The sequence below is a fragment of the Moschus berezovskii genome, chromosome 12 (assembly GCF_049115385.1).
Source record: "Moschus berezovskii isolate FMDL1 chromosome 12, NW_MosBer_1.0, whole genome shotgun sequence".
NCBI classification, from domain to species: Eukaryota; Metazoa; Chordata; class Mammalia; order Artiodactyla; family Moschidae; genus Moschus; species Moschus berezovskii.
The window spans coordinates 45,340,654-45,361,081 of NC_142471.1; the positions used below are offsets into that span (position 1 = coordinate 45,340,654).

Consider the following 20,428-nt stretch of genomic DNA (forward strand, 5'->3'; position numbering starts at 1 on the left):
GAACAGCTCCTGGGGTGAAAATTGGCAGAACCCCTTTGGAAAACAATAGGCAATATTTAGAAAACTTAACATGTGGTCTGCAACCCTACGTGTCTGCTCCTAGTATGTTCTCTAGAGCTACTCACTAAAGAAATCAGGAGACAAGATATGTATGAGGAAACTTATTGCACTGGGTTGTGACAGCCGGAAATTAAATACTTTAACATGTCCACCAGCAGGGGAGTGGGGGAGCATGATGGTTTATTCCCACGATGGTGTGCTACACAGAAGCTAAATGAATGGACGGCACCTATCAATTGGCAGCTCTTTGCAACAGAATATGGGGGAAGAGAAAGCAAGTCATGACTAAACGATGTAGATGAACACCCACTACACTATAGCTTGCTCTGTGTGTGTGTGCGACTGTATACCTCACATGCAATCTCAGTGTGAGAACATGGGTGCTGGGTCATGAACTGTGTGGGCTTCTCCATCTTCCAGCTTGGCTGAGTGAGAAAACCAGCTGAATCTGCAAGCTTCTGACACACTGGAGACTATTTTTAGCTGTTAACTTTACTTTCAAGCTCTTATCTGGAAGCCTGAGGGTTCATCTGAAAGAGGAACTCTAAGAATACGCAGACAGTGCAAAGTTCGGGGTTTCCTAAACGGAAACAGAGGAGGAGGTCTGAAAAGAACAGATAAGCAGAAAGAAGAAGAAAAATAATGATTAGATCTACGAAAGGAGCAGACAATCTCATCAGAATACCCTCTGCCCCGTGTCCCTGTGCGTTCGTGCGTGGTGTGTGCTCAGTCATGTCCGACTCTTTGCGACCCTATGGACTGTAGCCACCAGGCTTCTCTAGACCCTGCCAAAGCCCCATCCCTGAAAGACCAACACACCATTGAATCCACCTCTCCCTGGGGAAGGGATGTTACCCAAAGGAGCTTCAAAGAGCACTCCTTCTTTAGGACGTTGAGGCCTACATCAAATTCTCTTGGGAAATCTTGGGTTAAAAAAGATCAACCAGGGATCATTACCCCAAAACGTCTCAGAATTCTCAGTGCTTATGCGCACTGTGAACCTCCAGGAGGAGAATGTGATAAACAGTTTCCCAAACTTGTTTTTACCACGGAACCCTTTTCTGGAGAGAAAGTTTGGGGACCAATGCTCCAGGGTGCATTTTGGAAAATACTGGGTTAAGACAAAATGCCTGTTATAAGAATTAACATCCTAGTCTGAATTAGTGTGGAACTGATAAAATCTGCTGTCCACTCTCCTAATTGGACATAAACTAGCAGATTCTCTGGAAGCTGCTTAACTCACCATAGGATAGGACTCCTTCCTTCCGTAAGCAGGTGGAGTACTTGCTGTAGGGGCTTTCCACCGTGGTTGAAATGGGAAGGGAAGGGGTATAAGAACACCAGCCCCTTAGGATGGGAACGGGCGGTGCAGTACTCTTAGACAATGCCTTGTGCACTGCATCAAGCACGAGAGTCTCAAAGCTCATATGGTGCCTGAGCTGAGAGGCTTACTCACAAACACTCCACAACAAGTCGCAAACTCACAGATCCTTAACATTACACACTGCATTGTCAGTTTATTCTCCCGAGTATGTGTGTGTGCGTGTGTGTGCATGTGCACACGCACGCTCGGTTGCTCAGTTGTGTCCGACTCTTTGTGACCCCATGGACTGTAGCCCGCCAGGTTCCTCTGTTCATGGTATTTGCCAGGCAAGAGTGCTGGAGTGGGTTGCCGGTTTGGTGATCTTCCTGAACCAGGGATCGAACCCACATCTCCTGTGTCTCCTGCATTGGCAGGTGTATTCTTTACCATTGTGCCACCTGGGAAGCTTTTATTCCCCTATATGTGGTACTAAAATCATAAAAGTTTCATTAAAATTTTTTTACTATGAAAAAGAATATATAAACATATGTGTGTATATATATATGCACTCACATACTCACATGTGAAAAATGCACAAAACATCTGTATAAGCAACAGCCAGATCAAGAATCAGAACATTGCCAGTAGCCTCAGCCTCCCCACATGCCACTCAACCTCCCCAATCACCTCAACTTTGTAATAATCACCTCCTGCTACTATTTATTGTTTTACTGCTATACAAGTTTCCCTAAACTATATAATTTCAAACCTCGTGAATTGACCAGACATGTGGCTGGCTTCTGTTCTTTAGCACTGTGTTTGTGAGGTTCGTTCATGTTTCTGTGGGTACCAGCAGTTCATTGCTCTTCCTTGCAGGGTAGAGTTATCACAATTTATTTGTCTCTTCTACTGTTGATGGACATTGGGTGGTTTCTATGTTTTTGCTCTCATAAATAATACTGTTGTGACCATCTCTGTACATGTATCCAGGTACACCTGCTCACCTGGATTTGGATCCAGGAGTAGAACTTCTGAGCCATAGATCATAATGTAGCTTGACTTTCATCAGATATTACAAAACTGTGTTTTACAGAGGTTGTTTCAATTTTTAGCTCTGTTAGCAGTGCATGAGGAGACCCCACTCCAGTACTCTTGCCTGGAAAATCCCATGGACGGAGGAGCCTGGTGGGGTGCAGTCCATGGGGTCGCTAAGAGTCAGACATGACTGAGCGACTTCACTTTCACTTTTCACTTTCATGCACTGGAGAAGGAAATGGAAACCCACTCCAGTGTTCTTGCCTAGAGAATCCTGGGGGCGGCGGAGCCTGGTGGGCTGCTGTCTATGGGGTCGCACAGAGTCGGACACGACTGAAGCGACTTAGCAGCAGCAGCGACAGCAGTGCATGAGCCTTCCCATCCCTTCATACCTTCTTTGACACGTGGGTTTTGTCAAGTTGTTTCCACTCTGCCTGTGTGTGTGTAGTATAGTAGTAGTCGTCGCAATAGTTCATTGTGATCTTTTGATTTCTCTGATTACAAATGAGGCTAAGCACCTTTTTGTATACTTGCTGTTCACATTTTGTGCAGTGACTGCAAGTGCCTTTTTTTTTTTTTTACTGAACTGACAATCCTCTTCTTGTAGATTTGTAGAGATCCTTGGTACACAGTGAATAATAATTCTTGTTCATCATTCTGTGAACTGCCTTCTCACTGTCTTTGTGCTGTTTTGTAGGGAACAGGACTTCCTCACTTTGAAATAGTGAGATTATTCTTTCCTTTATGGTTAGGGCATTTTGAGTCTTACTTGAAAAATCTTTTTTCCTGAGGTCATAAAGAAGAATCTTTTATGGTTTAAAAGTGTTAACAGTTCTGCCTTTAATATTTACGCCTACTCAATCCAAAAATAAGTTTTCTGAACAACATGATGTAGAGTTCAATTTAGTCTCCTTTTCCCCTTTCTCTACCTCTTTCTTTCCATTCTGTATGATGCTTAATAGCCCCACACTACTTATCATCAGTGCCTTTGTAATATATTAAAATACATTTATAATATATCAAATATATCCACATGTGTATGACTCTTTCATTTTCCATTCTGTTTCATGGAAATGTAAATTTTTGAAGGAAAGGGGGATAGAGCTAAACATAATTTTGAGACTGGGGGAATCAGTGGTCTCAATGGGGATTTTTCAACCACTGGACAGGAGTGGGTCTCTGAGAAGAGGGGGAAGAATAAGGAGCTAAGAGATGCTTTCACTAATTAGGAGAGTTAAAAAATAAAAGATACTATTCAGCTTTGGCAAGTATTAAGTGAAATGGATGCCCACACACTGATCCTGAAAACTAGCTAAAAGATTTTTGAAAAGAAATTTGTCAATATATACTAATAATTTCTACTATTTGATTTAGTAATTTCACTCCTGGGCATCTATCCTGAGGAAATACTTAAAAATGCATACAAAAATGGAAAGATAATAAAAGCCCCCATGCACTCAGAATTCCACAATTACCCATTAAATTATAGGCTGCATACAGCCCATTGAGCATCACTTTCCAGGTATGAACTCTTGCTCATGTGTATTGTTTTTTAAAACAGTTGTATTAAGGGACTTCCATGGTGGTCCAGGGGGTAAGAGCCCACACTCCCAACACAGAGGGCCTGGGTTCAATCTCTGGTCAGGAAACTAGATATCACAGGCTGCAACTAAGAATTCGCATGGCACAACTAAAGATCCTGTGTGCCATACAAAGACCTGGCACAGCCAAATGAATAAATAAAAATAAACATGAAAAACAGCTATATTGAGATATAATTTACATACAGTAAAATTCATCCTTTAAAAATATCCAATTATAACATTTTTATATTTTCAGAGTTGTGCAACCATTACCATTTTGGAGTATTTTCACCCCCAAAAGAAACTTTGTATGTAACTAATAGTCATTCCTTATGACCCATTCCCAACTTTCAGCCCTAGCTGATGACTAATCTACTAATGTTTGTCCATAGACTTGCCTATTCTGAACATTTCACAAAAATAGATTCACACAACATATAGCCTTTTGTAAATAACATTTGGCATAATTATTTTGAGATTCATCTATAGTTTGGCATGTATTCATACATTCATAATTCAATGCCACTGATGGATGTTCCAGTGCCCACTGCATTGGAAATGCAGAGTCTTAACCACTGGACCACCAGGGAAGTGCCTCCTCTAAGTTATCTAACGGGTTGGTATATAGTTACTCTTACTATTCCCTTTCATTCACTTTAATTTTTGTGAGGTTGATATTGATGTTCCCTCTTTTCTTTCTAATTTTAATAATTGGAGTCCTCTCTTTTTTCTTGGTCTGTTTGCTAAAGATTTGTCAATTTTCTTGTGGATCATGTATCACATTTATAACTTAAGTATGATAAGAAGACACAAAAAGTGAGGGGTAACCCCTACAATGGGAAGTGAGAGAATACCAAGATGAGTTCAAGCCTTTGCTGTCCCATTCCTTCCAAATGTCAATATGGTTGATTTCACATTTTTCATAACTCTTTCACCATCTCTGCTTGGAGTGGCGGTCAGGTGGAGCTTGGCTATTGAGGAGAATCGAAGGGATCTGGTGCTTTGGCCATCACGTAGACCAACACTGATGGGCCATAACCTGGGCAGTTGTGCTTCTGAGATAGAAGAAACCATGGCTCCATGGCTGTTTGGGCTGATGTCACAACTCACCGATACTGTTTTTGCCGTGTTTCCAGTTCTTTGCGTCTGTGCTGCTTGAGAATGTGAATTTGGTCATCACAGGCCAACTTCGCTGTGAAGAAAGCACATGTGTGAAATGAGCCTAGGGAAGGATAGAAATAACATCCAGTGTTCAGGTTTCCCCCAGAAACCTGCTTGTGCCGATAGAATACAGTGGACGTCACACTGGGCCAGTTTCCAGAGTCAGGCGTGAAGAAACTGGCAGTATCCACTTTCTGACTCTTGGGATACTTGCTCTTGGAAGTCCACCACCACTTCAGAAGCATGAGTCCCCTGAGACCACCAAACTGCGAGAAGTCTCAGCTCTATGGGGAAGCCTTAAAAATGAGATGCCATGTGGAGAGCGAGAGACCACGGAGCCCTGAAGCTCTAGCCACGTGAGAGAACCATCTTAGAAGTGGATCCTCTAGCCCTCCCCCCTCAGTGGATGCCCATGGCTAACAGAGGAACCACCCAGCTAAGCCCTTCCCAACTTCCTGACCCCCTAAGAGCAAGATAAAATGTCTATTTAAAGCCACTAAGATCGCTATACAGCAATGGATCAGTGAGACACGCTGAGTGGCTTCCATGTGCCCCTCCAGATCCACCCTTCATCTTGTCCTATCCCTGCGGGTCCCTGATCAGTGCATCAGTGGACTTCACATTGGGTCAAGCCACTGGGAACCCTGGTTAGAGAGTGGAGGGCATGGGACAGTGAGGAGAAGACATTTCTTCCCCAGCCTCTCTGCAGTGTCTCCCCAGAATGTCTGCATCTCTGCTGAGAGCTATAGCTCCTCCTAAGGCAGCTCTGGCTGCAGAACTCTCCCCTTCTGAATTATTCTGGCATTTTCCCCTCCCCCACCCCACTAGGACTAGCAGTGCTAATGGCTTTCCACACTGGCCGATGCCTTCTAAATATCCCAGTTTGAATGTACCATATGTTTTATTGCTGGAAAGAGATTTGGGGTCTGTGGGAAGAAGGACTGGACCATACAGCTGAGACCTTGGGTGGCAGATGGGCAGGAGGAAGTGGAGCTCATGATTTTAAAATCTTGCTAGAAGAGAAGTGCCCTGTCTGCAACCTTTGGTGGCCACCAAAAGACAGAATGACTTTTGTGATCTTTTCCCTGCCATGAGGACAGAAGGTAAAAATCCTTCTTGCCCCAATCATTTAGTTCAGAAATGCTCCTGAAATTTTCTTTCTTAAGTTAAATTCCAGGTCAGAAACAAAGGATGTGGTCTGAGAGTTTAAGAGCACCAGGCATGGATTTGAATCATGCTAAGAGGCTGGTGAGCAAGTGGGGAGCGGCATTGTTCAGAGGGAAAGCGACCTGAGCTGACCCCACCATCTGCTTCTTTCTCCTCCACCTACAACCAAGCCAGCTGTGTGTCTCTTACCAAGAATGGCCTCGTGAGGAAGTGTCAGATTGGGGTCTGCACATTTGAGGGTCTTGCTTAAGAGGGCACATTTTAGGTTCTTCTCTCTTTCAGCAAAAAGTGAGACTTCAGGTTTAATGACTGGTGACCACTGAGCATGAGCCCTGTCCATGATTCTTCTGAGCTGGCGCATAGGCACTCCTGGTTACCCTCTTCCTTTCTCTGGCCTGAGTGGGATCCCTAGGAGCCCAAGCCCCACCGTGACCTCCCAGAAAGGAGAGCCAAGAACTAAACTGGAGAACTCTTCATCCAGGGACACATCCTAGGGGTATGTGCTACTAGAGATCCTGGTTACCCACTGACAAAAGTGGGGGGCTCATAGTCTTCCCCTGAAGGACTGTATGACAGAGAAGGGACATGGCTGGATGGAGCTTGGAGCCTGTCACTCCACCCTCTGAGCCTGGGACTTACCAGTTCCCAGAGGAAGTTACATTTCCTGTAGGTGCATCAGGGCACAGGGCAGGTGCTCAGCCATGGGCGGCATTGTTATTATTCCCATGGATACAGTTCTTTGGGGATGGAGGGCCTACAAACCCTCTCTTTCCCTGGAAGCCCGGGAGGTAGACGGGGCCTGAGCCACTCACCTTGTCCATCTCTCAGGACAATCTCGCCCTCGCCCGATATCCAGCGGTAGCAGGGGAACTCTATGTAATCCCCACAGGGCGTCTTCACTGTGATGTACTTCAGGTACCAGTCATCACGGAACCAGTACTTGCGCTTCTCGATTTTGATCAGTTGGATGTCGCCCAGTTCTTCATCCACTGTCACATCGTAAGAATCAACCTGAGAAGGAGAAAAGGCAAATCAGAGTCTGGGAGCCTCTGAGCCGCTGTATCAGCCTCAGTTCATTTAGCAGAGCTGTCTGCCCTTGGCATGGCTCTATGCTGTGCCCTGGGTAACAGAGATGGCCAAGTCCCCCAACTCTGCCCTCAGGAGATGGAAGTGAGTAAGTGAAAATGCTGCTTGGAGGGAGACCTTCTGCTGTCTTCACAAGGCCCAGGGTGGAGAAGGTGGAGGCTCCAGGCAGGAGTGCCCTCCTCCAGGCCAGGCTCAGGGAGGGCCTCTGCAGCTGACCTCACTCACAAGGGCAGCAGGCTGCTGCCCCTGCTACCCCACAGGATGAGGCAAACTGGTCCTTGCACACAGGGGCAACTGGCAAAGGGCTGATGCTGCTATCGACTCCATGGGCACTTTGGGAGGACGGAAGGTTATGGCCTGTGTCTCAGATGCAGACAGTGAGACTCAGTCCCACTTCCACTATGAATTGGCAGAGCTGGACTTCCAATCCAAGCCTTTCCATATGTCTCTCATTATCAGGGGGGCAAATAGCTGAGTGAAGATGAGGAGGCTCAGGTAAAAGTGAAGTCACACAGATTCAAGTTGTCCCGGGCCTCTGCAGTTCCCTGAGCCACAGTGATGCCAAGAAAATCAGATGAGCGGTTCCCACTACGTCGGAGGCATCATGGTGGGCTGAGGCTGGCCTTGCTGTCCCAGGCCACATGCAGCACTGCACCCCAGGCTTCTGCCAGGCTCCTGACCCCAGAGGACGAGCTGGCACGGCGGCAGTGCTGCTGGAGGCTCTCCTCTCCATATGGGTAGCTGGGAGAAAAGGATAGGGCTCAAACACTGCATCGGGTATTCTGAAGACCAGCAGGTTCAGGAATTCCCCTACTCAATGCCATCTGAGGCCCTTTCGAAGCCAGATTTCACCCATCTCTGAAGTTTTTCCTTGGTGGCAGAACTTAAAGAGTTCTCAGTGCAATGGTGAGATAAGTGGAGGGGATGGGTGTTCATCGTGCACAAGACCCTGTGCATCCCCACTTCCATCCTCACCCTCCAAACCCCAGGACACCCCTGGGAGGACTTCTTAAGAAGAGTGGGAAGTTGGGTACTTTCAGCAAACCCTCTGACTCCGAGCACAGGGAGCTGCTTGCGTGTCTTTGCTGCTATGGATGCTAGACGCTTATGGTCAGAAAGCAGAAGCCTCTTGTCAGTTCCCTGTGGTCTGGGCCTTTCCTCTCCTTCCTCCCAGCTCCTCTGGTCATCCAGCCCCTCACTGGGACTCCTCTCCCAGCCTGGAGCCTGCCACCTTCTCCTGCTCTGTGATCCTTGTTCTCTCATGAGACACACTGTGGGACAGGAGGGTTCTTCTGCCTGAAGGATGGGGCATCCGGCAGAACAGATAAGCTGGTTCACCTGTCAGGGACCCATCACATCACATGGGCTGGCTACTGTGTTGGCTGAAACTGTCTCTCACTGAGAACCCAACTGAGGCCGAGTGAGACCTGCAGTCATCTTGCTGCTGGCAGCGCAGACCCAGCAGAGGGAAGTCAACATGTGGTGAAGTGCAGTGAATCCTGGGCCCCGGGTGGTGGCTCCAGGGGAAGTGGCTTTCCTGTGGCTCCGTAGGGGTGGGGGTGGGGGGCTGCGGGAGTCTGGAGGCTGATGCAGGAAGGCTGAGGTGAAGGGGGAGAGAACAGCCACTGTCAAGTAACAAGAGCCGTGAGCATCTGAGGTGGACGTTCTCAGGGAGGTGGGATGGAGCCCCGGGAGCCTCTCCAGGGCGATTCTGAGGGACGGCCAGACGCCCAGGTGTTGGTGGTGACTGATAAAGAAGAGATGGAGTAGCTTCTTTGAGGGAAGGGAGCGCAGGGTCACCCTGTGCCCGCCTATGTGCAGTCACAGGAGAATGGACCCTTCAGGTCCCCCAGCCCCAGTGGCCCCTACAGGTATCTGGTGGAAGGCCCTGGAGCTTCACCTGGGGTGGAATCAGTGGACAGACTTACAGGGACTCAATATGCTATCTGACGGGGAGTGGGAAGGACAGGACTGCGAATCTGGCTGGTCTCCGGCTGGCCCTGGGTTTGGAGTAAGTGCCCCAGGAGGTGAATGAGGGTCCGAGGAATTCAGTCCTCACTCGGGCTGTCTAGGGACAAAGTCCGGTGACTGGGCACTGGTTCCTGAGGGAGTTACTGCTGGAGAGTCACAGAGGATAGAGGGGGCCTCTGGGAAGATCTCAGGGTCCCATACATCAAACACAAAGTTAGGTCTTAGGAAGGAACAAAGAGCCAGAAGGTGTAAGGACCTTCCTCCCTCCTCTGCCTGGGCCAGTATGCTGGATGGATACTATATTTGTTGACTCATTTGCCTTGACTCATTAACATCACATGTCCATTCTGCACATTCTACAGTGCCAACAGTGGATGGCATGACGCACAATAAATCCAGTACCTGTGCATGGCCGAGTGGATGATTATCTCGTTTTACAGCTGGAAACTGAGGCTCAGAGAGGTCAGGCAGCTACCATGCTAGTGAGTAACTGGTGGCCCCATGATTAGAACCCATACCTGTGTGATGGCCCAGTCTGGGTTCCTCTCACTTTTCCTGATGATCGCATTGTGGGAAAATGCCTGGGAGCCAGGTGACCTGGCTTTGAGCCCGGATTCAAGCCCTCCATGGAGTATGAAGGTGATGTGGAGTGGGGCGGAGGACATGGAAAAGCTTCCTACGAGATGGCATTTGAGGCAGCTCTTAGGAGTTGGTAAGATTTTGGAGGTGAGCTGAGTGGAGAAGGGGAAGGAGCCGGGCATTCTGAATGTGGAGGAAGGAGGTGAGGAATTCACATGTGGGAGGAGGAGGAGTCTGGTGCATGGGGTTCTTGGGGCAGAAGTGGTGGGTGCAGCAGTCAGGCACCGGAGAGAGACGTGGAGGCCGGGGAACCTGATGTTCACTAGCCTCCTTTCTCAGAGGGCCAGCTTGCTGATTTTGTCCAGTTGCTCTCAACTCAACATTGGACACACAGCTCTAAGGCTTTGGAATATTTCAGTAAAGTGTTGGTCAGTTTTTGTTTTGATCTTTATATCGGCATTTAAAGAAAGGTTCCATTTGTCTCTGCCCCAGATTCCTGCTATAGCAAGGACAGAGAACAGTCATGATGGGGTCCAGGCTGGGCTTCCTGTTGTGGAGGGGGCTAACGCGGGGCTGATGGGGGGTGGGAAGGGAGAGGAGGGGGCTGTGGAGCAGAGAGAGAGGGAGGTGACTAAGGGGTGGATAAGGGAGAGGCTAGGGCAGAGAGAGGGCGAAAAGGGGCAGTGGTTAGGGAGATTAAAGAAGCAAAGAACTGGGGAGCTGGGGGAATCTAGGAGACAGAAGGGAGAAACTGGAGCAGAAAAGATGACAGAGATTCGGGGCACTGGGGAACTGTGAGGAAAACTGAGCAGAGGAAGGAAGAGAAGGAGGAAGAAGAGGCAGAACGTAGGGGATAGATGGCGCAGAGAGGGAAGGTGAAGGGTACACTGAGGATCAGAAGGAAATACTTTTTCTTCAGATTTCCCAGGCAAGAATACCGGAGGGGTTGCCGTTTCCTTCTCCAGGGGATCTCCCCCACCTCTCCCCCGGTGACTGAACCTATGTCTTCTGCGTTGCAGGCAGATTCTTTACCATCTGAGCCCTTATTCTTCAGTAATATAGTCTTTCTGGGAAGGCAGTATTCTAGAATATATTCTTCATGAACATATTGTAAGAATATTCACTGAAAATATTTAAGAAGTAAAGCTGTAAGACTGTTCACACTTACTGACTACGTTCAAGGAGATATACGAAACAGCACCCTATGGCCTTTTGCTTTCCTGAAAGTGCTGCCAGGGAATGAAAAAGGCTCGGGTTAAGATTTCCCAGAAGTCTTCGGATCTGTGAAAGTCATCCCACCTGGACTTGAATTACTTTAAATGGACAGAGTCAAAGAAACACCAATTTGGTAAATTTGCCTTGACAGGAGAATCTCACCTGTGAAGGACTCTGATTCCCACTCCAGTCCTGAATCACTCTGCAGAACTCTGATGAGAATAACCAGTGATTTGTGACTCAATTTATTGCAGGGGAGAAAAAGCAGTCCTGTTCATTACAGGGACAGAACTTTGAGTGAGGGGAGTGTGGTGTTGACCTGACAGTGACCTGGAAATGTCTGAACTGGTTGCCTGGAAAAAGTCTTTATTATTGTTACCATTACTGTTATTGTCTATAATGACTGTAATGCTTTTAAGGTTAAATGGGATAGCATTATCTTCTCCGCAAGTATTTCCTCTAAGATTTTTCCCTCACTTTTACCCCAAAGGGACAGATTGTCCTTAAAGAGACATTGATTAGAGAATGAGGAAGTAACTCTGGGCTGTGCAAGACCAAGTGTGGAGTAACTCTGCATCAACGGGAACTTTCTCAAAAGCTGATTTTTTTCAAAGAGCCTTTCAGAGACAGCAAGTCCCCTGCAGTGCCCCTCCTGAAGTGCCCCTTCTCACGCCAATGGAAATGTGGTATGCAAATCTCTCCTGAAATTTGCTTCTGGGACTCTTACCGAGGTGTTTAATCACAATGTCATTTGAATGAATTCTCAGGGTGGGGAAATAATGAACAGAGGGATGCTTTCATCTCTCTTCCAACACCCGTGTTATGGTCACATCCTTATCTCCCCTCTGAGAAGCCACACCCAGGTGCCCCATGCGATATGCATGATGTATGAAGGAGAATGGACCCCCTGAAGACAGATTATAAAGATCAATCCTCCTCGCTAAGTGTTGGTGGAATCCAGAAAATAATGGAAATAAACGATGGTGCTTCAGAAATAGCTGAGGGTATCATCACCCCAAATGGGTGATTCATTAGCCCTCCTGCACCACCATCCTCTCGGCCAGGTCCCTGGTTGGGGAAACCAAACAACAGGAGGTAGTTCTTATACTCAATGCTTAACTCTTCCAGAAGGGTACTCTCTAGCCACATAAGTATGCTGAACTTGGCTAAGTGTCAGTTGGACTTATAGAGCGAGGTTCTGAGGCTCCTGGGTAGGAATCAAGCCCATTCTGAGTTTCCAGTCTGGAAAAGGAGTGGACTATTACTGGCTGACTTTAGGCTCTGCAGACCTAAAACATGCTTCGCGAATATTACCCAAGAAGTGTTTGGTTGAATCATATGAAATTGCCAGTTTTATTTGTCAAAAATAGTCAACTATGAGTAATTCCTTTCGGTTCAACAAAATAATGAAGATGTAAAATGACAGCTTTATGAAATCTAAATCTTCATGATCCAGTTCAGAAGTTGGGAGTGACAGAAGGGAACAGATATTTTCTGCGTACCTGTAGTGTGTTGGGACCATCACCACGTTTAATGAGCACTTAAATAATGATCATTTAATAAGCCCAGTGGACTGGGCACCAAACACCTGGTAAGGACCAGCTGTGAGCACCTCTGTGCTCACAGAGAATGCTACAGGCTAGAATTCACTCCCAGGTCAGCACTGGGAATCCACTTCTGAATGTAACCTCACTGCAGCGCGTGGCACCACAGACTAGAGGTGCAGTTAACATGGGGTCCCCTTGCTCCCTGTACTTCCAGGGCACTGGGGTCTCTGGTGAGGTGGGGAAAGGGGAAGCCCTCCTCCCTCTTCCTCCTCTGAACACTCATACCCTCGGGAAGTGTTCTGCGGTGTACACTCTACTGAGAGCCAATGAAGACCTCCAGGTTTGCAAAAGTCTTCTCCTGGCCTTGGTCTCTCGTGCCTTCGCTCTGCATCCCTCTGGGAACCTGGCCTGGGAACGTGAGCTGTTCAGGTGTGGAGACATCAGCTAGTGCCACACTGAGCCACCGGCTGGGACTCCTAGACATGCACTTTATGTCTGGGGAAACTGACGCCCGGGATGGAGGCGGAGCGAGCTAGTGATCAGGCCCTGGTGGAACTCAGGTCTCTGGATCCGTAGCCCTACTCATTCTCCCCGCTGCTGAGGTGCCATCTACGGAGTCCCACGAAGTGGGCGCAAGTAATGGTCACAGCACTTGCCCAGTTAAGGATTCTCTTAGAGCCCCTCGCCCCCAAGCTTGGGTCCCAGCCACCCCGATGGCCCGCCCCGCGGCCGCCCCAGCCCGTCCTGGCCGCGCGCCCTACCGCGCCGCGCTCGAAGTCGTTGTAGAAGGGCTTGTCCAGCAGGTGCTTCTCGCTGCAGCCCGCGGAGCCCACGAGGCTTAGGTAGATGTAGTCGTCGGTGCCCGCGAACCACTGGCTGCCGGTGGCCACGGTGACGGTGTAGGAGGGCATGGCAACGGGCAGCGGGGGCCGCGGGGCGCGGGCGCAGCCAGCTCCGGGAGCCTCTGCAGCCCGGCGCCGCGGGTCCCCGCAGCCCCCGCACGGCCCGCCCCCGCCCCCGCCCCACCGCCCCTCCACGGCCCGCCCCCGGGCCCGCCCTCCCGCCGCTCTGGCCCCGCCGGACTCGCCCAGGACACCATGAGCGTCACCCATTCCTGCACCGCACGTCCTCGACTTGGCGCCGGTGTAGCAGTCAGGGAACCGGGGCCACCTCAGCGGCTACCCCTCCGACCCCTCTCTGTCCCTCCGTTCACTCACTCGGTTTCTCCGTCACTGTTTTCACTTTTCACCCTTCCCTGCTGCCTCGGCCTCCCTCAGCGCCGAGCTCATGTGAGGCATTAGGGCTGGGCTTCAGGGGCCCCTAGAAAACCAGACATCGCCCCTGCTCTCACTGAGGCTCCAGGCGGAGTGGGAGGCCGCGCGACTGCGGCAGTTCTGTGACTCTTGAGAGCAGGGGTGGTCTGGGAGTCTAGGAAGGGAAGAGGAGCCCACGTGGGGCGTCAGCAAAGCTTTTCAGGGTGACACCTGAGTTGGTACTTTGAGACTTCCGTGGGCACTGGCTTCCTCCACAGCCTTGGTGGAATGTCACGATAGGCCGGGTGTAGGTGGGCACTGCGGAGAAGGCAATGGCAACCCACTCCAGTACTCCTGCCTGGAAAGTCCAATGGATGGAGGAGCCTGGTAGGCTGCAGTCCGTGGGGTCGCTAAGAGTCGGACACGACTGAGCGACTTCACTTTCACTTTTCACTTTCTTGCATTGGAGAAGGAAATGGCAACCCACTCCGGTGTTCTTGCCTGGAGAATCCCAGGGATGGAGGAGCCTGGTAGGAGGCCGTCTATGGGGTCGCACAGAGTCGGACACGACTGCAGCGACTTAGCAGCAGCAGCAGGTGGGCATTGAGGGGAGTCAGGTGCCAGCCACACTCAGGCCTGGAGATGGTCAGTGTGTAGTGGGAGGCAGGGCAGCCAGAGAGAGAGGGAGGCCAGGACAGGAAAAGCGGAATCCGGACACCTAGGAGGGTGTATGGAGGGGGCTAACGCTCGGAAGTTTTGCAGAAACTTGGGGTCAGGGAGCCTGGGCGTGCAATGGGACTTCTTTGGACATGGTTTGGGAGTGGAAGCATGGTTGGAAGTCTAGGGAAGATGATGTGGACTCCATAGCAAGGATGTTCCAGGAGTTAGAGCTGGTTTTGGAAAACCCGCTGCCTGGCAGAGTTTTATTTATTCATTTATCTATTTTAATTAGTTTTTAATCGGCTTTGTAACTGATGATGGGCAGAGGCCTGGAAGGGATGGTAGTAAAAGGCTTTGTGTGCTAGAAGGAAACTTCCCTCCGGAGGTCAGCTTTCTAACTGCTGTGTCCTGATCTCAGAAGTCTTCTGTATTTCCCCTATACCTACCTCCCCCATACCCAGCTGCAAAACTGACTGTGGTATGCATTCAGCAATGAGTTGAGCTAAATTTAAAAATAAATGCATTCCACCTGAGGTGGTGGGTTCATCAAGTTGCCTGTTTTGCACACTCGCTTTTGGGGACAGGCAGAGAGGCAGGCTAAAGGTGGATTTCTCATTTCTGGGAGCTGAGACTACCTGGTGGCGAATTCTGCTTCCTCCTCTGCCTGGTAGGACCACCACTCTGGGCCGAGATAGAGAGAGAGTACTTGCCATTCTCTACAGGTGGGAATAAGGGCAGACTTCAGTGGGACTGGCTTTATTTATCAGAGGGAAAATACCAGAGGGATTCTCTGGGAATCAAATCGTAGGACATGAAAGACTGGCCACAGTTGAGATAGGGTGGATGGTGATAGCACAAGAGTGGGATCCAGCCCCTGCCAGCCAAAATATGTGCTCCAGGGAACTCTGGAGAAGGTATGCAGGATGGCTATGGAAATGTCCTTCAAATCTAAGAATAAAATGGCCATTAGTTTTTTAGAAAAAGGAAATGCAATATGTTTTTTGATGAAAGTAATGAACTATCTTTGTAGGAAATAGAAGTTTGATACACAAATAAAACTCATAACAATGTGCAGAAAAAGTAGTTAGTAAACAGTTACTCATTGCATTATATATTTTTACATTAAAAGCACACTGTTCTCCTTACTATTATAAGGTATTTTGTTATGTAATTTCATATTTTAAATATTTTGTCAACTGTGTAATATTTAATTATACTTATATGGATATACCCTCATTCCCTTAATTAATCCATTATTAGTGGGCATTTAGATTGCTTTCCTTCATAAATAATGCTGTAGTACATATTTTGTGCTTAAGACATTAAAAAAGTTTTTCTTAATATAGGGACCCAAGTGTTTGAACATTTTGAAACCTTTGTAACATGTTATTAAGCTACTTCCCCAAGCCCTGAGTTAATTTACACTCATGCCCTTTACTTTCACACAGAAAATGAAACGAAACGTCTGTTTCAACAGAATCTTTGCCATCTTGGGATAGTTTCCAAAGTATCTCCATCTTGTCCTTGCTGCTCTGCCCTGGTTCAGTCATTCAGCATCTTCTGTATGGATTGTAGTGACTGTGTCCTATCTGATACCTTTATCTCTCTGAAACTGCCATCCCCCCACACCATCCCCCAATTCTCTGTAGCATAGGTGGAGTCATCTATTGCCTTACTTAAAGTCCATCCTGGTTTGCTTTTTTCCTTTTGTCCCTTCCTTCCTTCCTTTTTTTTTTTTTTTACAGCTTTATTGAGATGTAATTAGCATGCCATGCATTTCACTCATGTAAAGCATACATGTCAGTGGTGTTTAGTAATGTTCAGAGAGTTCTGAGACTTTCACCACAGTCAATTTCAGAATATTTTCATCACTCCATTAGCAGTCACTTCCCATTGGTGGTGGTGGTGGTTTAGTCACTAAGTCGTGTCAAACTCTTGCAATCTCGTGAACTGCAGCCTGTCAGGCTCCTCTGTCCATGGGATTCTCCAGACAAGAATACTGGAGTGGGTTGCCATTTCCTTCTCTCCTCCTTTTTCCAGTCAGGGCAAACAAATCTATTTTCTATCTTTATAGATTTGCCTGTTCTGGACATTTCATATGAGTGGAATCATACAATATATGACCTTTTGTGACTGACTTCTTTCACTTAGGATCATTTTTATCCAGGTTGATCCATGTTGCATCATGTATCAGTACTTTACTCCTTTTGGTTGCTGAATAATATTCCCTTTTATGGATATACAACATTGTGTTTATCTGTTCATCAGATGATGGAAATTTGAGTTAGGTCTATTATAAATAATAGTGATATGAACATTCAAATGTTTGTATATACATATGTTTTCATTTCTCTTCAGGAAATAACTATGAGGAGAATTGCTGGATCATTCCCCTTGATCCAGGGAGTCCAAATAACTTGATGTGTTTATCATTTTGAGGAAATGCCCAACTGTTTTCCAAAATGATTGTACCATTCTGTGTTTTCATCAGCAATATACAGAGTTTCGTTCTCTCCATATCCTTGTCAACTAAAAGTATCCTTGTTACTTTTTTATATTCTTTGTGAAGGAGTATCTCATCGTGGTTTTGATTTGCACTTCCCTAATTGCTAATGATGATGAGCACCTTATCTTATGCTATTGGTCACTAGTATATATTCTTTTGAGAAATGTGTATTTAGATCTTTGACTCATTGAAATGTTTAGCTTGTTTACCTTTTCATTATTGAGTTGTATGTGTTCATACATTGTGGATAGAAGCCCCTAATCAACTCTTTTATACATACTTTGTTGCTTTCAGTTTTTTAAATGGTTATATTTGAAGCACAGAAGTTTTTAATTTTAAATAAGCCCAACTTATATATATTTTCTTTTGTTGCTTGTGATTTTAGTGCCATATCCAAGAGACTGTTGCCTATGCTAAAGTCACAAAAATTTACTCCTGTGTTTTCTTCTAAGAATTTTATCATCTGAGTCTTCATTTAGACCTATGGTCCATTTTGCTAATTTTTATGTATGGTGTAATATAGGGATCCAAATTCATTCTTTTGCATATGATTATACAGTTGTCCTGGATTGTTGAAAAGAAGATTTTTTTCTCCACTGAATTGCCTTGGCGTCTTTGTAAAAAGTGAATTCGACTCACTGGAAAGACTCTGATGCTGGGAGGGATTGGGGCGGGAGGAGAAGGGGACGACAGAGAATGAGATGGCTGGATGGCATCACCGACTCGATGGACATGAGTTTGGGTGAACTCCGGGTGTTGGTGATGGACAGGGAGGCCTGGCGTACTGTGATTCATGGGGTTGCAAAGAGTCGGACATGACTGAGCGACTGAACTGAACTAAACTGAAGGGTTTATTTACAGACTATCAATTTTATTCCGTTGACCAATGTGTGTCTTTTGTCCGTGCCACACTGTGTTGATTATTGTAACTTTATAGTGAGTTTTAAATTGATAAGTGTGAATCTGCCCCTGTTCTTTATTTTCCAATAATGTTTTGCCTATTTTGTGTCCATTGCATTTTCACATAAATTATAGGATCAACTGGTAAATTTCTGCAAAAAATAAAAGCAAACTGTGACATGATTACCACAATCAAGCCAATAAACACATCCATTACTTCATTAGTTACTTTTTTTTTTTTTGGTGTGGCAAGACACTTAAGATTTACTCTGTGAGCACATTTCAAGTATACAAAACAGTTTTATTAACTATAGTGACTATGCTGTGCATTAGAGGCCTAGAACTTATACATCTTATAGCTGAAAGTTTGTATGCTTTGACCAACCTTTCCTGATTTTCCCTACCACTGCCCTGGGTAACTACTGCTGTACTCTCTGGCTTTGAGTTTGACTTTTTAAGATTCCACATAGAAGTGAAATTATACAGTATTTGCTTTCTGTGCTTAGTTTGTTTTACTTAGCATGATGTTCTCCAGGTTCATCCATGCTGTCACAACTGGCAGAATTTCCTTTTTTATGGCTGAACAATATTCCATTGGGTGACACACACACACACACACGCATATGTATGTATATATCATATTTTCTTTATTCATTCATTTATTTGTAAAAACTTAGGTTGTTTCTGTATCTTGTTATTGTGAATAGTGCTTCAGTGAACATTGAAGTGCAGATATCTCTTCAAGATCCTTTCATTTCCTTTGGGTATATACCCAGAAGTGGGATTGCTGGGTCATATGGTAATTCTACTTTTAATATTTTGAGGGACCTTTCTGCTGTTTTCCATAGTTGCTACACCAATTTACATACCAGCAATGTACAAGGATTCCCTTTATTCCACATCCTGACCAACATTTATCTCTTATCTTTTTGATAATCCTAACAAGTGAGAGGCGGTATCTCATTGTGGCTTTGATTTGCATTTCTCTGCTAAATGATGCTGAGCATCTTTTCATGTACCTGTTTGACCATTTGTTTGCCTTTGTGCATCTTCAGATCCTTTGCCTGTTTTTAAATTGGACACTTTGTTTTTCTACTGAGTTGTACAAGTTCCTTGTCCCTTGTATAGCTTGAAGGTTAACCAGATGGACTATAGCCCTACAGGCTCCTCTGCCCATGGAATTCTCCAGGTAAGAATACTGGAGTGGGTTGCCTTTACCTTCTCTAGGGAATCTTCCCAACCCAGGAATTGAACCCAGATCTTCTGTACTGCAGGCAGATTCTTTACCATCTGAGCCACCAGGGAAGCCCCTCCTATCAGATACATGGTTTACAAATATTTCTCCCATTTGGTAGATTGCCATTCATTTGGTTAACTGTTTCCTTTGCTGTGCAGAAACTTTTTAGTTTGATATAGTCCTATTTTATTTTTACCTTTGTTGTCCTGTGTGGTGTCATATCCATAAATCATTGCCAAGACCAGTTTTAGACAGCTTTTCCCCTATGTTTTCTTCTACAGTTTTGTGACTTCACATCTTACATCTAAGTCTTTAATCCATCTTGAGTTGATTTTGCAGATAGTGTAACATAAGGATCTGACTTCATTTTGCTTGTAGATATCCAGTTTTCCCAACATCATTTAATGAAGAGGCTATTCCTTCCCCATTGTGTGTTCTTTCTGCCCTTTTCATAGGTTAGTTGACATGTATATATATATATATATACACAGTTACTTTTGAACTCTCTACTCTGTTCCTTTGATCTATGTGTTTGTTTTTAAGCCAGTATCATACTGTTTTGATTACTATAACTTTGTAATACAATTTGATACCAAAAATACCTCCATATTTGCTCCTCTTTCTCAAGATTGCTTTGGCCTTTTGTGGTTCCATATGAATTTTTGGATTATTTTCTTTATTTCTGTGAAAAGTTCTATTGCAATTTTGATAGGGATTGCCTTGAATCTGTACATTATTTTGTGTAGGTTGGAAGTTAATCCCTTATCAGATATATATATATATATGTAAATCTTCACAATTTTATTTTAGTTCTTTTAATCTGAGAACATGGAGTATCTTTCCGTTTTTTTTTTTGTGTCTTAAATTTCTTTTGTTATAATCTTATAGTTTTGGTGATCTTTTGTCTCCTTGGTTAAATTTATTAGTAGGTATTTTTCCTCTTTTGGCATCACTGTAAATGGAATTGGTTTGCAATTTTATTTTTAGATTGTTAGTTGCTAGTTTATAGAAAAGCATTTGATTGATGTGTATTAATTTTGTATTCTGCAAACTTGCCAAACTTGTTTATTGATTCAAATGGCTTTGTTTACTAATTCAAATGGCTTTGCATGTGAGTATGTGCATATTCCTTTTATTCAAGATTGTGTCATGTGAGAGTAGAGAT

At 45.8% G+C, this 20,428-nt stretch overlaps 1 protein-coding gene across 1 annotated transcript in view; it reads right to left on the minus strand.

Annotated features, from left to right (window-relative positions):
• Positions 1-13,691, minus strand: part of ALOX5 (arachidonate 5-lipoxygenase) — a 43,693-nt gene extending 30,002 nt beyond the window's left edge. Inside the window, exons 1-3 of the mRNA XM_055425227.2 lie at positions 13,469-13,691; positions 7,122-7,320; positions 5,092-5,173 (exon numbers count right to left, since the gene is read on the minus strand). Coding sequence (XP_055281202.1) covers positions 5,092-5,173; positions 7,122-7,320; positions 13,469-13,618 — 431 coding nt within the window. The 5' untranslated portion in view covers positions 13,619-13,691. The remainder of the gene's footprint in view (positions 1-5,091; positions 5,174-7,121; positions 7,321-13,468) is intronic.
• Between the last annotated feature and the right edge of the window lie 6,737 nt (positions 13,692-20,428).